General features: G+C 47.6%; 1 protein-coding gene across 2 annotated transcripts in view; it reads right to left on the bottom strand.

The window, feature by feature from the left end:
• CD4 (CD4 molecule) overlaps positions 1-15,873 on the bottom strand; it is a 77,484-nt gene that overhangs the window by 2,638 nt on the left and 58,973 nt on the right. For both annotated transcript variants that reach the window (XM_090055227.1, XM_090055222.1), the window contains exons 5-9: positions 15,455-15,715; positions 14,455-14,811; positions 14,094-14,330; positions 13,874-13,992; positions 13,523-13,590 (exon numbers count right to left, since the gene is read on the bottom strand). In XM_090055227.1, coding sequence (XP_089911353.1) covers positions 13,523-13,590; positions 13,874-13,992; positions 14,094-14,330; positions 14,455-14,811; positions 15,455-15,715 — 1,042 coding nt within the window. The remainder of the gene's footprint in view (positions 1-13,522; positions 13,591-13,873; positions 13,993-14,093; positions 14,331-14,454; positions 14,812-15,454; positions 15,716-15,873) is intronic.

Raw genomic sequence — 15,873 nt, 5'->3', positions numbered from 1 at the left:
TATATGGCTGCAGATCAACAGTGTCGCCAGTGCCATTATTGATTGAACCTGAAAGTCAATGCAATTATCAATGCGACTCAAAGGATTTCCCATGAAGGTTGCTACTGAAATGAATATCAACAAATATTGAAGGACCCTTGAGTGCTAAACAAAACCTTACTACCGCGATGAGTACTGACTTCAACTGTCTGGTGCTGTGCCTCCAAAAGGCAGGAGAGGAATTAATATCAATAGTCCTTGAATCTTGGGATGAATTTGGCCAACGATGAGAGACTGTATCATTACTACATAACCTGTACTGTTAAACACTAACTACCATATTTACTTGAAGCTAAAATAAGCCTGAATTTAAGACCACTTGCACAATAATTAGATTCTATATCTGGAAAATTTATTAACTTGTTAGAATTTTTCAGTTATAGAATCTAATTATAGAAGGTTTGTCTTGAATTTGCCCCCTTCCCACTGCTACAGAAGGGAAAATAATGGGTGGGGGAATCAGGTGGCACCCTTGCCCTCTACCCCCCCAACTTCTTCCCTTTGTACAGTTCTTCCCCATCTCTTCTTTACTATCAGATCCTGCTTGTGCCAAAAAATATTGACTTTGAAATAAACATAGCTATAGTACAGGGGTAGGCAATGTTTTTGCAAAAAAAAAAAAAAAAGCAATGTCTACCTTGTAATGTGCCAGAGTGCCAGCATGCCATAAAAAAAAACAAACAACCATGCCATGGGAGGATGGGGTGGCAGATGACAGGGAAAGACACAATAGGATGCAGTGTATGTTAATATAGTTAATAATCATAAATGTTGCTTTTTTACAGTACAGTAAATACCAGGGTTTCTAAAAATTATAAGCCTGGTGACAATAAATAAAACTTCACATATGCCTTCTAACTGTAAAATTTCCTAAAGTTCATGCAAACCAAAGGCAAGGCAAACAACGTAAACAGGAAAACAGAAAGCATACAAATCTGGGTAAGTATTTCCAACAAGGCTATGAGAGAGCAGAAAAAACCCACAAAAAAGTGAGCAATATGAAATGTTTAAATTAGGGAATGCAAAGTAGAGAGATCAAAATAAACTGAATATGAACTGTTTTATAAAAGTAAAAACTGGAAAATATGAACTGGTTTAAGAGAGTGAAGAACTGAATAGGAAATTATTTAACAGAGCAAAATAAACTGAATAGTAGAAACTGGTTTGAGAGAGAGCAAAAACTGAATATGAAATAATTTAACAAAGCAAAATAAACCGAATAATATGCAACATTAAACTCTGTCTCTAAAGCACAGAAATCAGCACTGGCACCAATAGGCTACAGACTACAGAGCTGTCTGCCACCCAGAGGCACGTGCTTCCCTCATATAAGCAGAGGCTGAGTGTCTTCCAATGTCTGTGGCAGTGCTGAGCCCTTCACAAAGCTTCATAAAAGCTCCCAGTGCCACAGCACAGGGCGTGGGGTGGGGTGAGGAGAACCTGGGCAGGGGCAGTCTGCATTTTGCTGAGCCCACCCTCGGTGCCTGTGGCTGAGTTTGTGAAGTTTTGTGAAACTCTCAGCACCACCACAGATGTGGGGACAGGGTCAGCGGATTGCAGACAGCATCCCTGCCTGTGTTCTCCTGACCCTTCCCCAGTGCCTGCTGCAGAGCTGTGAGCTTTTATGAAGCTTTGTCTGTGGTGGTCCTGATTGCTTCACATTGGGGGTGGGGACAGCAGAACACAGGCAGTGTGCCTGCATCCCTGCTGCGGCGCTGAGAGCTGTGACTGCTCTGGAGAGCCCAGAGCAGCATCTTAAAAAAAAACCAAAACAGTTTTCTCAGCACACTTCCTGGTGTGCCAGAGAAAATGTCTCCACATGCCACTAATTGGCACACATGCCGGGGTTGCCTATCGTTGCTATAGTAACTTGCATATACGCAAATTATTATGGGTACCTATAGACTTAATTTATCTGGAATTACATCATGATTACATATTTGAGCTGCCAGGAAAAATGGGGTTCCCAAAGAAATTTGTGTGTTGGATAAGGTATTGTATAGAGGAGCAGAGAGTCAAGTCCAAATTAATGGACACCTTAACAGGGCCGTTAAAATGCACACAGGGCAAGACAAGGATGCCCCCTGTCACCACTTCTGTTTGCGTTGGCATGGAACCATTAGCACAAAGAATAAAGAAATGTCAAGGTTATGAGTGGAGTAAAGATACCAGGAGGGGGTTAGGTAAGATACACACTACATATACATGGATGATACAAATGTAATAGAGAATATAAATGTAGTAGTGTAGCAGGACACTAACCCGTGGGGTTTCTTCCAGTTCCGGCGCATGTGGCTATCAGAGCAGTATTGGTTCAGAGAGAAGAAGAAGAAGAGCGCCCTATAGCCTACATAAGTAGGAAGTTACACCCACCGGAATGGAGTTACACCACAATAGAGAAGGAGTGTTTGGCAATTAAGTGGGCTATTGAAACACTCTGATATTATTTGTTAGGGCAGCGGTTCACGCTGATCACCGATCACGTGCCCCTACGCTGGTTGCAGAGCATGAAAACAGACAATGCAAGACTGAGATGGGTCCTTAGTCTGCAACCATATTGCTTTGAGATAAAGCACCGCCCCAGAACCCAGAATATAAACACCGATTTCTTCTCAAGACAATACGAGGAAGAAGAGGGGCTAGGAGAAACAGAGGGACCCCAGACAAGGGAGAAGAGAAAAGCATAGAGAAAAGACAGGCCTAAGTTGCACCCTACCAAGGCTGGCTAATTGGGGGGGGGATTACCTGTGGTAGGGTAACTCCCAGCAAATCCCACATGGTGCGACCTTGGGGAAAAGGCAAGTAGGAGGCGCCTGAAAACCTCTACCTCCTGACTTACCGGGTGACCAAAGAAAAGCCAAGAGAAGCCCAGGAGCAAGGCAGTACCCGCAAACGTGAGGACCCACCCGGGTGAGTGAGGGCCTTAAGGGGGGAAGGTGTGTAGCAGGACACCAAGGTGCCTGCTGCTGTCAGAACAGAAGCAGGAACTCAGGTGCCAGTTGCCAGGACAACCGGTTAAGGAGGGAATTGGCCACCTGCACCTGGTCAGCTGACCAGAAGGGGCAGGGCCTGGCTCCCACATAAACCCAGGCCTGAGGCCAGGAGAACAGTTCCCTGCTGGTAGCCAAGGAGGAAGGAGCTCTGCCTGAGTGAGAAAAGAAAAGAGGCCTGACTGCACGAGCAGCTCCTGATGCTGTTATGGGATAGAGTATTCCTTGGTAGGGACTGAATGACGTTTTAGCCGAGCGGCTTGGATTTTTGTTATAGCCTAGGGGTTTTTTTGTTTGTGTTTTCTTTTACTGGCCATTTGGGTAAGGCTGTTAGGGGATGGAGGAGGCCTCATAGGAGACCCGCAGCAGCATGGGAAACCCCAGCCCCAGAGAGAGGGGGCAGCGAATGCCAGTGAAGGCACAGTGCCAGACAGGGCTGCGGAAAGGCTGAGTGGCAGGAAGGCGCAGAGTGAGACAGAGTGAGATACGGCTGTGGAAAGCCCAGAGAGGACAAGGGGAGGGCTAAATTACAACAAGGCCCCAGATCAAACCATGTCAGTATCATCTGCGAGGCTTGGGCTGCGGTGTAGGGGAGGAAAAGGAGCCACAGATAGTGCCCCTAGCAGCGGGGCACAAAATGAGCAGCCTCCCGCTTAATTACATCAATTAATCAACGACGATCAAGGCATGGCAGGTGAGAAGGCAGGCGATTGGCCCAACCTGGTGCATTCTGACCAGATCACCAAATCCTTAGACGCAGGGGTAGCAGTGGACAGTCTTCCTGGACTTTTGGAAGGCCTTTGACACTGTCTCTCACTCCGTTCTCATTAAGAAACTGGGGGACTGTGGTGTCAACACCTACACGGTCAAATGGCCAGCCAACTGGCTGGAGGGCTGCACCCAGAGAGCGGTGGTGGATGGGTCACTTTTCGACCTGGAGGGATGTGGGCAGTGGGGTCCCCCAGGGCTCGGTCCTTGGGCCCGCACTGTTCAACATCTTCATCAGCGACTTGGACGAGGGGGTAAAAAGCACCCTGTTCAAATTTGCTGATGACACTAAGATGTGGCAGGATGTGGGCACGCTGGAAGGGAGGAATAGTCTGCAATCGTACCTCTACAGGTTACAGGGGTGGGCGGATGAGAATAGGGTGGGTTTCAACACTGACAAGTGCAAGGTGATGCACCTGGGGAGAAACAATCGGCACCATACCTACAGGTTGGGGAACTCCCTTCTTGTCAGTACAGAGGGGGAAAAGGATCTTGGAGTCATCATTGACTCCAAGATGAACATGGGCCGGCAGTGTGGGGAGGCAGTTAGGAAGGCCAACCGCACCTTGTCATGCATCCACGGATGCATCTCAAGCAGGTCCAAGGAGGTGATCTTCCCCTTCTATGCAGCACTGGTCAGGCCGCAGTTGGAGTACTGAGTCCAGTTCTGGGCGCCGCACTTCAAGAGGGATGTGGACAACATGGAGAGGGTCCAGAGGAGGGCCACTTGCATGATCAGGGGCAGCAGGGCAGAGTCCATGAGGAGAGGCTACGGGACCTGAACCTGTTCAGCCTCCAGAAGAGAAGGCTGAGAGGGGATCTCGTGGCCTGTTACAAACTAGTCAGAGGGGACCAGCAGGCACTGGGGGAGTCCCTGTTCCCCCGTGCACTACCAGGAGTGACCAGGAATAACAGTCACAAGCTGGTAGAGGGTAGATTCAGGCTAGACATCAGGAGGCGGTACTTCACTGTCAGGGCGGCTAGGATCTGGAACCAACTTCCAAGCGAAGTGGTGCAGGCTCCTACCCTGGGGGTCTTTAAGAGGAGGCTAGATGAACACCTTGCTGGGGTCGTTTGACCCCAGTACTCTTTCCTGCCACGGCAGGGGGTCGGGCTTGGTGATCTGCTCAGGTCCCTTCCGACCCTAGAAACTATGAAACTATGAAACAGGAGGGCAGGGTCTCCGATAGGACTCCAGAAGAGGCACTCCTGTCACAAGTAGTTTGAGAGAGACTTTTGATAGAAAGGGTGCTAAAGCATACATCAGAGTACAGAGAAACAGCACAGGCTAAACCAGCGGTGGGCAAAATATGGCCTGTGGGCCGGATTCAGCCCACCAAGCACTTTCATCCAGCCCATGGGTGACCATCAATGAATTGTACCTCGCCCAGCCCTTCCACTCCTGATGGTGGGAGTGAGGTGCCCACATATAACCTCCCCCCCCGCCAACATACCTCATTGCCTTGGTCCCACCCTTGCAGGCAGAAGGACCCAGCCCAGCCAGCAGCAGCTTCCTGCACTCTTGCTGCTGCCACTGCTGCAGCTACCAGGGGACATGTTTGGCTTCCCTAGCATCCTACTTGCTCCAGGCACCAGGTAGGAAAGCAGCAGGGGTAGACAGCTGAGCCGGATGAATGTGGAGCATGGGGCTAGGGCTGGTGGCACTGCGGAGCCTATGCCCAGAGGGGCAACGGGAGTGTGGAGCTTGGCTGGACAGGTGTGGGTGTGAGGGAGGGTGGGGGGGACCCGGGGGACCCCACCCTCCCCCACACACACACTCCTGCACATGGCATGCAGCTCCTGCCAGTAGCAGCAGCAGCAGGCAGGGGTGCTCTGGAGCAGGCACTGGGAGCCAAGCCTGTCCAGCACGCCTCTATCACAGCAGGTTCGCGTGGTGCGTCTGCCGCTCCTGCACTCATGCAGCCCTGGGGGAAGCCCCACACTAAAGCCAGCTGCCTTTCCTACCTCCTGCCATGTTGGTCCTGGAACTCTTGCTGGAAGTGGAGGGAAGCTCCAGCCCCTGATTGCCCACGGAGGCCTAGGACGTGAGTGGCAGGGGGCGGTGAAGACAGTTGGCTTCAGCGTCGGGCTTCCCTCTGCTGCATGAGTGCAGGAGCTGTAGGCGCTCCATGCAGAGCCCCTGAGATAGTGGCAGGCTGGGCAGGCTTCACTCCTTGCCCCCATGTGCAGCACTGGAGCCATGTGCTGCCAGGTGCCAGTACACACATAAGACTTTAATTTTGAGTTACTGTACAATCACCTCTATATACACTACAGAAACACAAATCATGACAAATATTTTTAGTGTATGATTTGGGGTTTTTTGGTTCCAAGATGGCAACTCTCCTCTCCCAAAAGGAGTATTTCTGTGGGGCAAGGGGAGGAACTTCCAGTGGCAAAGGTCAGGGGTTAGGGGAGGGACTTCAGATCCCAATATGGTAATCAGGGGGCAGGGCACCTCAAAGGGCAGGGCTACCCATGCACCTATTGACAGCTCACCAAAACTTGTTAAGCAGCCTTCTGGCAGAAATAATTGCCTGGCCCTGGGCCAAACTAAATAGGTCAAAAAGCACCATAATGGGAATGGGGAACTGGAAGGACTCGGAGAAGTTGGACCTTCAAATAAGAAAGAGAGAGAAATTAGAGTGCTAGGGATCCTGATGGATGCCAAAGGGAAAGGTAATATGGCATGAGAAAAAGTAACAGCAAGACTATGGCAAATACTTTGTTTCTAGTCCAGAAGGGTACTGTTCTTTGCCAGAAAACTGGGGGCATTTAAGGATGTACTACTGTTGATTAGTTTATATACAAGAATTGTATTCCCACTGATGTAGTGGCAGACAGCAAATGTACAGAGGGAAATGTGTGTGTACTTCTGGAATGAAGGAAGAGAAGGGTTGGTTAGAGCTGAACTGTACAAAGCATGAGAGATGGTGGATGGGGGCTGCTGGACTTGGGATTGTTTGTCTATGTGAAATATGCAAGCATGATATGCAAGGCAGCAACAGAGGGAGAAGGGGAAGCAGCATGTATCACCAGATTTCACACAGCTATGATTTTGAGGGAATGGGGAGTATATCAGACCTCTTTGAACAGTCCATGGGCATGAAAACTTCCAAATTATTACATCAGGATGGAAGGATTCATACAGGGGTATTAGATAGGGACGGTAGCACTGGAGGTCCTGAAGGGTCATAAGAAATTGATGAAAACAGTTAAGGAGACAGGATGGTGCTAATGGGAAATGTCACAGAAAGACAAGTGAAAAAGGTGTGGGTAGCGGTGGCAGGTAAACGACTAAGAAGCTACATGCTGACCTAGCATGGATGGCTGTAAGTAAGAAATATCTTGCGAGTGAGAGAAGTGAAACAGATTGGGCTTGACAAGCTCATCATGGTACCCAAGGGAGAGATGTAGGGAAGAAGAAACAGTAGGACATATTTGGGGAGTGTACGTATGCAAAGAGGATGTGGGAAAGGGTCCGCTGCTTTCCGAGTATCACCAAAATAAACCTGTCATTAGCACGGGAGATGGTACTATATGGACTTATTCCAAAGGGACCCAAGGAAACACTATTAAGGACTTTATTAGCATGTGTTAAAACTAATTTATGGAAAGTAAGAAACCTCTGAGTGTTTAAGGGGTTGGCTTTTACTGAAAGAGTGCCTGAAGCTGGGGCTGCACGAATTGAAATACTACATTGATCAGGACAAAGAAGAGATCAAAGAGGAAGAGGTGGAGACGTGGAGGTAAAAGGACTAGACACACTTGTTTCACTAAACCAACAGAGGACTGATGAGAAGGGCAGAGAGTTTCAGGTGGTTACTGGGGTAAAAGTTTTTTCATGAGGTTCTGTAAGGTTTTGGTTTTTGTGAGAAGTTGATGTATGTTGTTTAAGGGTTTAATACATGTAGCTGTGTGTTTTTGATATGTAGTTCTTACATATATAATTTTCTCTCTTTTTTCCTTTTTTTTTTCCTTTTATAAAAAAGAGATCAAGCATTTTTGGTACCAAGGGGAGGTGTTAGTGCTGGCTCTACCCTCCCTGGAGCTGGCCTGCTATAGCAATGTCTCCAGGCCTGGTGCCAGTTCATTGTGTAGGGAACATGTGCCCATTTTTTAAGGGCCAAAACAAAACAAACAAACAAAAAGTTTCCAATCAGTATGTTGTACAACATGAACCATGTGTTTTGTAGGCATGCTTGGTGTGGGCTGTTTTCAATCAACCTCACAGTTACTTTCCATGACTGAACATATTCTGCTTCTGGCAGCAGTTTAGTGATAGGTAATGTATTTAATGAGGGTTTTTTGCATGTGAATACAAAGATGAAGGTTTCTGTATACCCATGCTGATTGGGGAAAAAAACTTCATTTTATTTTTGAGTAAATATGCTAGTGTGTGCACGTGCGCACATGCTCACATGCGTGTACATTCAGTAAGTGCAGCTATTCCATGTTGTGTTTATCTCCTGTTGCTGCCTGCTGTTATGTTTGACAAGCACTCACTTAAGACTGTTGTACAACAAAGTGGGCTGCCCTGTGTGATCTCACTAGCACAAACACACCCCTGCAATACACAAAGTTGGCAATGGGGATGGGACCCCCAGTAGGCAGAAGGCTTCCTGCATTTCATTCTGAACTGGGAGTGCCAAGAATGCAAGGGAGAAAGGAGGACTGCACTATTCAGGGAGCCTAATAAAGGGGTTCCTCCCCATGGGGTATTCTGTGCAGCTGCTCTGCACCATGCCTATCTAGTACTGTATCAAAGCCTTTGATGTAGCCAGGTCATTGCCTTAGAAGACAAGCTTATCGGTATAGGAGTTCCATCTGAAGCCAGTTAGATCAGTGAAGTTAACCAGTCAGACCTCTGAGAAATGTGCCATGCTACCAACTCCTATCTACTTACAGGCTTCTGACATTGTTTGCTCACTCACGTCCCTGGCCAAACCCTATAACAAGTTCTACAATGAGATCCTCATACTACTAAAAATATAATTTTACATGGACTCTTTCTAAAGCAATCAGATGTTTCCATTTCAACCAGAGCAATCACCTGTCAAACAAAGGGATCTGTCCAAGAACTGTAGTTTTGGTACCTGTCTTTAGTCTCTATTGAGGGTGTGTAAATTTGTGGGATTCAAGATGACACCCTAAAATGCAGACTGCTTACAAAGCAAAACTTAACATTCACTATTGTCGAAGAAGCACTTGCTCATGAGCTATATTTTTCTAGACAAAGGAGATCTAAGCATTGTCTATGAAAACGATGTCAATCGACTCACCAAGCGCAATCTAAAAGGAATTATTCACAGAAGTGATGACCAGTGCACAAGAAAATAAATTCTTCATCTCTGTGAAACTTCTATAGCTATAGCGAGAGCCAGACATGACACCATGAACGACATGTGCCCCTGGTGGGAGTAGCAGCAGGAGTTCCGACAGATGCTGTTCGGGGCATGAAGGGGGTGGCAAGTGCCAACCAGGGGTCAGCAACCATCCAAACATGCCACCAGCAGCAGTGGTGGTGGCCAGCGGGGATTGTTCACTGCCTACAGATGCTGCCAGCAGTGTTGAAGGCGAGGGGTGGGGGGTTAGTGGTTACTGCCTGCAGGCGCTGCAGACAGTGTCAGTGGCACCTTTTTGTAGGGGGTGCGCTGCCACGTTCAGGGAGTGCATGTGCACCCACATGCACCCCTTACACATCATCCCTGCAGGACACAAGCTGTTTCCTGGTACCAGTAACATCACTGCAAGTGCAAGGATTGCATTGAACGTGTATGTCATCAAAAGTTCAAACCATACAAAAAGAAGATAACCATGGAAGGTATGCCTCCAGCTACCACAAATACCGTTGCAGGTCTTAATAGAATTTTAGTCTGTGACACTCAGATGCCCACACTACCAGACCTGACAAGAGTGTGGAAACAGTACCTTTACAAAAGACGTAAATGACAGTGATACTCTGAGGCATTTCATGCATCATAGAGGTACACTCAGGATCCAAGTTTTTCTTAATTTCAGTAGAAATGTATGAATGGTCTCAAAAATCATTCTCTTATTGTTCCATGCAAAACAAGACTTGTCAACCAGAACAAACAAACTGTTGGTTTAAATGGAGAATGTTAAATCAACATTCAGCTACAGGAAGAATCCAGGAGTCTATCAATCAATCTCATAGTTGCAAGACAGTGAGCAAGCTTGCTTGATGGAGAATGTTTTGAGCTGCTGGGCATCAAATTAACAGGGGCATGCAGGGTTGTGGCAAACACCACTCAAGATATCCTAAAGGAATTCTTTAAAAAAAATTGAAGAAAGGCAAGGTACATACAAAAGCCCACCTGTTTTATTTATGTTGGATCCAATAGTGGCACCAATGTGAAAGAAAACTCGTCATGTTGCATTCACCCTCCATCCAAAAGTTAATGCAGAAATTAATCATCTTGTTAAGTAAGGTGTCCTATAAGCAGTAGTAAATCTGTCACAGTTCACTCCTATTGTCATAAAATCAAACTACCTTGTGTACACCCAAAGCTATTCAACTGAGCCATGTTGGGTGTCTGCAGCTGTTCTTGAGGCTACAAGACCAGTATCCTATAAAGCCAAGACTTCAGATAACAAGACACTTGGCAGACATGTCAACCAAATATAAGATCAACTTCCAGATGATATACCATCTACAAATCCAGAAGACACTATACTGGTACAAAGACTGGTTCTTACAAGTCCAGCAGCTGTTGTTCTGAACTCAGGAAAATTTCCAGTACTGATGCAACTCAAGAAGAGCTTGCTGCTATCTCCAGTTAAATGACTCCAACCCCTGAACTGAGTTGTCCAAGGTGAGTCACTGTCTGATCCAGGGCAGGGGAAGGGTGTTGTATACTGGATGGTGTGTATGTGGATGTGTGTTTGAGGGGGAGGGGGGAGGAGTGTAGATAGAGCTATTCTGTGTTATCCTTGCCTCTGGTTTGCCTGCTGTACTTAGCTGTGTTAGTCTGCAGTCAGACAGAAGATAGGGTAGATGTGCACCTTATAGCATAAGCGACATGTGCTTCCTGAGGCTGGGGGACATGGTGACCACCCACAGGTGGTGACACAGGCATTGGAGGCAAGGGCAGGCAGGGCATGGACCATCTGCTAGCGGCTGCAGCGGTGTTGGTGGTGGAAGGGGGTCCCCATGTGGCTGGATGCTGAGCCTGGAAGTGCCGGCAGTGCACCTGGAAGTGCTGGCAACAATTCTTGGAGGGGGACATCAGCACTCTACCTGCCCCCCCTGACCATTGCCTAAACCAAGAGCACTTGCTCTCAGTGAGGGCACCAGCACTCTCAGGGGGTGCACCCCATGCATCCCCTACGTGTTGCCACTGCGTTATAGCTGACTAAATCATGTTTGAGAAGCATTCAGTTAACATTTTTTTTGTTCTGTACAATAAAGATGGTTGCCCTGTTGCTCCCTATCTGATCTGTCTGGGACAAGCAATCCCCTACAACACACTAAATCTGCAGACTGAACAGACATCTAAGTTTAAATCAGATGCCATCTTGTCATTCATTGAAAAGCACCTAATTCCAGAGCAAGCTGGATAACAGGCAAGTCATGCACAGGTTAAGTACTGATCTTCATGTAGTACATTGAAGACTGCTTTGGAAAGGGTCTGGTAAAAGATGCTGCTCTTGTCCTGTGAACAGCATACAGTACAGTGAGCAACTGAGGGGTTCTCATCAATGTATAACATGATGAAAGATGACCATCTTACAACTGACACAGTCTCCGCAAGACTCCCAGGGCATTTATACAAATATGTTTGTCTGCTCCGACGTGTCAGAGATCTAGCATGTTGGAGCAGACTTGATTAATTGAATCTGCTCCACATGCAAGCTGAGGCACCCGGCACTGTCTCATGCATTTGTATAAATGGCAGAACGCACATCAGTGCTGGAAAAATGGCGGCAGTGTGCTTTTGAATTAAAATAGCTTTGATGTGTTTTAGTTCAAAAGTGCACCGCCACCATTTTCTCAGTGCTGATGCGCATTTCACTGTTTATACAAATGTCCCCAATGATTTTACACTGAACTATGTAGAAAAAGGAGCCAGTGTCAGCAGCAGTGATATGAGCCACCACAAGGCAGCACACTCATGCCAATGATTTTTGACATCTACAGGCACTGACAGAAGTGATATTTGTCACACAGTGAGCCCCCTGAAAGCACTCTACAGCAGTTTCCCAACCACTGTGCTACAGCACAAAAGTGTGCTGTCAGAAATGACTAGGTGTGCCGCAGAATGTTGTGATGGCAATAAGATACAATGAGTTACAATAGGTACGAGGATGGGGAATGCTTTAACAGGTGTGCCACGGAAAGTTTTTATTAATGTAGCTATGCTTTGAGCTTGAAAAGGTTGGGAAACACTGCTCTACAGCCATGCCCTGACAGAAACGCATGGCTGCAGAGTGCTTTAAAAGTGCCCAGTCGTACAACAGTTAGCCCTCATTTACTGAGGGTTCAGATGAAGGTCCTCCAAAGTGAAGTGCCTTCATTAACTTCTGTTTGTCACTGCTGGGAGTAGAGCTGGGCTGGTGTAGCTCAGAACACCCTTGGTGATGTCATCAGGGTGGGAGAGGGAGAAGGCAGGCAGGGGAGCTCCATTCTGGGGTTTGCCCAGCCCTCACTGGGCAAGGCAGGCAAATAGATTGAAGTCCCCCTGAGATGGGGGGGCTCCAATCCACCCACCCACCTCAAGCGCAGGCTAGGCAAACCCCAGAACGGAGCTCCTTCCCCTGCCTTTTCCCCACTCCTATCTTGATGACAGCACCAGAGCTGGGGGGGAAGGGGATGGCAGAGCTAGGGAGGAAGGCTGCAGACATTCAGCCTCTCCACCGGGTTGGCTCCAAAGTGGAGCCTTCTGGCAGCACCCTCCTGGCACTCTGGGCTCACTATGCCTGACACTGGGCTCTACCCAATCATACACCCACTCTGTCTAGGCACTAATGGGGCCTCCAAACCTCCCCTTCTAGTCTCATCCCAATCCTCCAGGGTAAACACGAACACAAACACAATCCCCTAGGCAATAACTTAAATACTAGCAATAGCAACAGTGTTATGCCTCTTTAAAGGGACAAACATCCACTCAGAGTAACATGCCCCTATTCTAGGTACTTGGGAGACTCCCTGTAGTCATGTAGCACCTAGATAGCAGGCAGTCCTAGGAGAGCTAGGCAGGCAGCACCAGGTCTCAAGTAGCTTCAGCAGGCAGGAACACCTTCCCTGTCAGTTACTAAAGAAAGAGCATGCATCTGCTAGCTACAGCCTGGGTTTATATATCCCAGAACCCGCCTCCTGCTGGTCTGGTGATGTCGGCAGGTGTGGCCCATTACTCCCTTAGGCTGTTACTCTGGCACCTGCAACTGAGGAGCTCTGTTTGGCCTGCCCAGCTCCCTGGCCAGGCTTCTTCAGCCTTAAGGAGCGGGCACGTCTAAGTGCCCTGCTACAGTGGGGTGTAGCAGCACATTGATTAAACATGAGGGGGGCTGGTTCTGAATAGATGCTGATTTATGTTAACCACAGCCAGGATAATTAACATGACAACTATACATAGAGATGACTGTCCTCCAACCATAGCCAAGGTGGTGAAAAGTCCATGTCTCATTCCCTGTTCCCTGAGTCTTCCCACTATCTTAAAGCCCAAGTTTCTTCCTGCTCTAGATGTGCTGGCCACAATACTTACTGTTGACACTGACATGTTCTGTTCTGTAGCAGGTCTTGTCTGACTCGCACCATCCTCTCTGCTCGCCGCTGCCAAGAGAGGAGGGGTGTGGCACAGGTTTTTATTTTGGCATTAAAAGTTCTCTCTGAAGTGGCTGAAGGTTTCAAATCACCCCCCTCTCCTGACAGGGTAAGTTGTATCCACCAAACTCCAAGGAGAGTTGTTTGGGCTGTATGATCTGAGATCCCTTTCCCCAGGTGGGATTTTCATATCCCCTCCCACTTGCCCATCTGAAGGTGAGGCTTCTTAGAGACTCATTTTAAATGCCAGGACTTGACTCATTTCACTGCATACAAGGATTCAAGGACTCACCTTTCTGCGCTGCCATGCGGTACAGATAAACGTACACAGGCTGACAAAGAGAAGTAGGGCCACACTCGCTACAGTTATTGCCACAGTCAGTGCATACATAATCCATTCGGCAGCTTCCTCTGTGGAGAGATGACAGTTAGTGGGAGAGGAAGACTAAGAGGCAGACAAAGACAAAAGGCTCCTCAGTATAGAGGCAGCAGTGTAGAGTTAGTCCCCATACCCAGCATGTAGTCAACGCTGATTAATGTTTTGTTTTCCAATACGAAGCTACACCTCCATAGCCCTGCAGTCCTGGCCTTCACTTCCACCTCCCTGTGCATCACCTGCTTAGATTCCTCTTTTGTCCCATTCACACGGTGCCAGATCAGTAGGCCTTTCTGTAAGGGGAGAGCTGAGAGTTGACAGTGCAGTGTCACCTCAGCCCCTTTGGAGAGAGGCCCAGTGGGGGTGGCAGAGACTGTAGACAACAGAAGGGGGAGACACAAGTGAGAGGATAATCTCAGGATTTCGGGCTCCTTGCAGGAGACACCTCTAGGGGGACACTCCCCCACCCTGTTTTCTGGGGGTTACTTTCCTCTCACCTGTCATCACTACCAGGTGGATAGCAGTCTTCAGATGTCCAAAGTCAAATGTGACTCTGAACTGGTACCATCCAGCATCTTCAAACAGAACTTTAGACAGAGTTACATTCAGTTGTTTGAAGGGTTTCTCAACTCCCTGGAACCCAAAGCGCTTAATTTGCTTGGGCGAGGTCAATTCTTGATTAGTGATGCTGAAGTTCATTATCTCCCGATAGTTGTCATCTGCCTTTGCTTTCCAATCCAAATGTGCTTTAAGGCTCCCCGTCCATTTTACTTCCCAGAGATTCAGTAAGTATGAGAAGGACACTGTTGTATTAACAGCTGCATACAGGATCTCACGCTCCGAATCTTTGAAACCTGAATTCAGAGCAGAGAGAGAAGAACAAACAGAAGTATGTGGAGCAATAGCCTCCTCATTTTTTCAACTTCACCCAGGCATTTTGTGCAACTCCAGGAAGACCTGAGTTTGATTACTGGGCTCAGTTTGGGGTGGGGTTCAGAAAACAGCCACAGAAAATATCAGCTGGACTCTTGGTAAAGATTCGAAGAGCTAAAAACCCACAGGACTCACCAAAGCTTCAGCTGTGGGGAGAAAAATGAGAGACACCTGCAGGGTCTTAAAGGCATAAACCCCAGTGGGAAGGAGACAGATGGTGGGATGCTGTGAAAAGAGGACTGAAGGGAGGAGGGTAGTTTATTTTGTGTCTATTATGTCAATGTACTAATGTTGGGATTAGAGGGCCTACCAAATACTGATTACCTGGAGGTACTCACAGTAAGCAAGCTTTCCCACCACAAGTCCCACAAAGGGAAAATAAGTGACTTATTCAAGGTTACTTGTTCAATGTGGATTTTCAGAAGTCCAGAAATCCTAAGAGAAAGGACTTGGAGCTTCATTGCTCCAAATGCTCAGGACTGAGGTAGTGGACAGGGAGACTTGCCCATCCCAGGGTCTGTGTGTGTGGAGAGGAGGAGTCCCAGAGTCCAGTGTTCTTCCTACCTATCACAATCACATCAAAGGGGATGTCCAGGTCAAAGGGTTTGAATTGTAAATTGATCTTGCATTTCCATTTCCCACTGTCTGTAATCCGAAGACCACTTTTGTGCAGACTGTATTGGCCTGTCTGTGACTGTTCGCTTGTCACTTTCATGTCTTTGTTGTCCCACCAGGTGACAGTGATTTTGTTTTGGACAGGGGAGTATTGCTGCAAGCTCACAAAGAGAACTTGATCGTGTAGCAAATATTTTGTCAACTCTGTAACTGTAGAAAGAAAGAGCCCAGTCAGTGAGTCTTCTCCTTTGCCTGCCTCCCAAAACAAAGGTCTGTCTGGGAGTGAAGGGTCTTTATTGATATTCCAGAAAAAGGGGAATGTGAGGAGCTTGGACTTTGAGAAGCTGAAGGAAAGGGATCTGCACTAG

The sequence above is a fragment of the Crocodylus siamensis genome, chromosome 1 (genome assembly GCF_052110815.1).
Source record: "Crocodylus siamensis isolate JL-2025a chromosome 1, ASM5211081v1, whole genome shotgun sequence".
NCBI classification, from domain to species: Eukaryota; Metazoa; Chordata; order Crocodylia; family Crocodylidae; genus Crocodylus; species Crocodylus siamensis.
The sequence above is the reverse complement of the archived record's forward strand: the minus strand, read 5'-3'. Positions and strand labels throughout refer to the sequence as shown.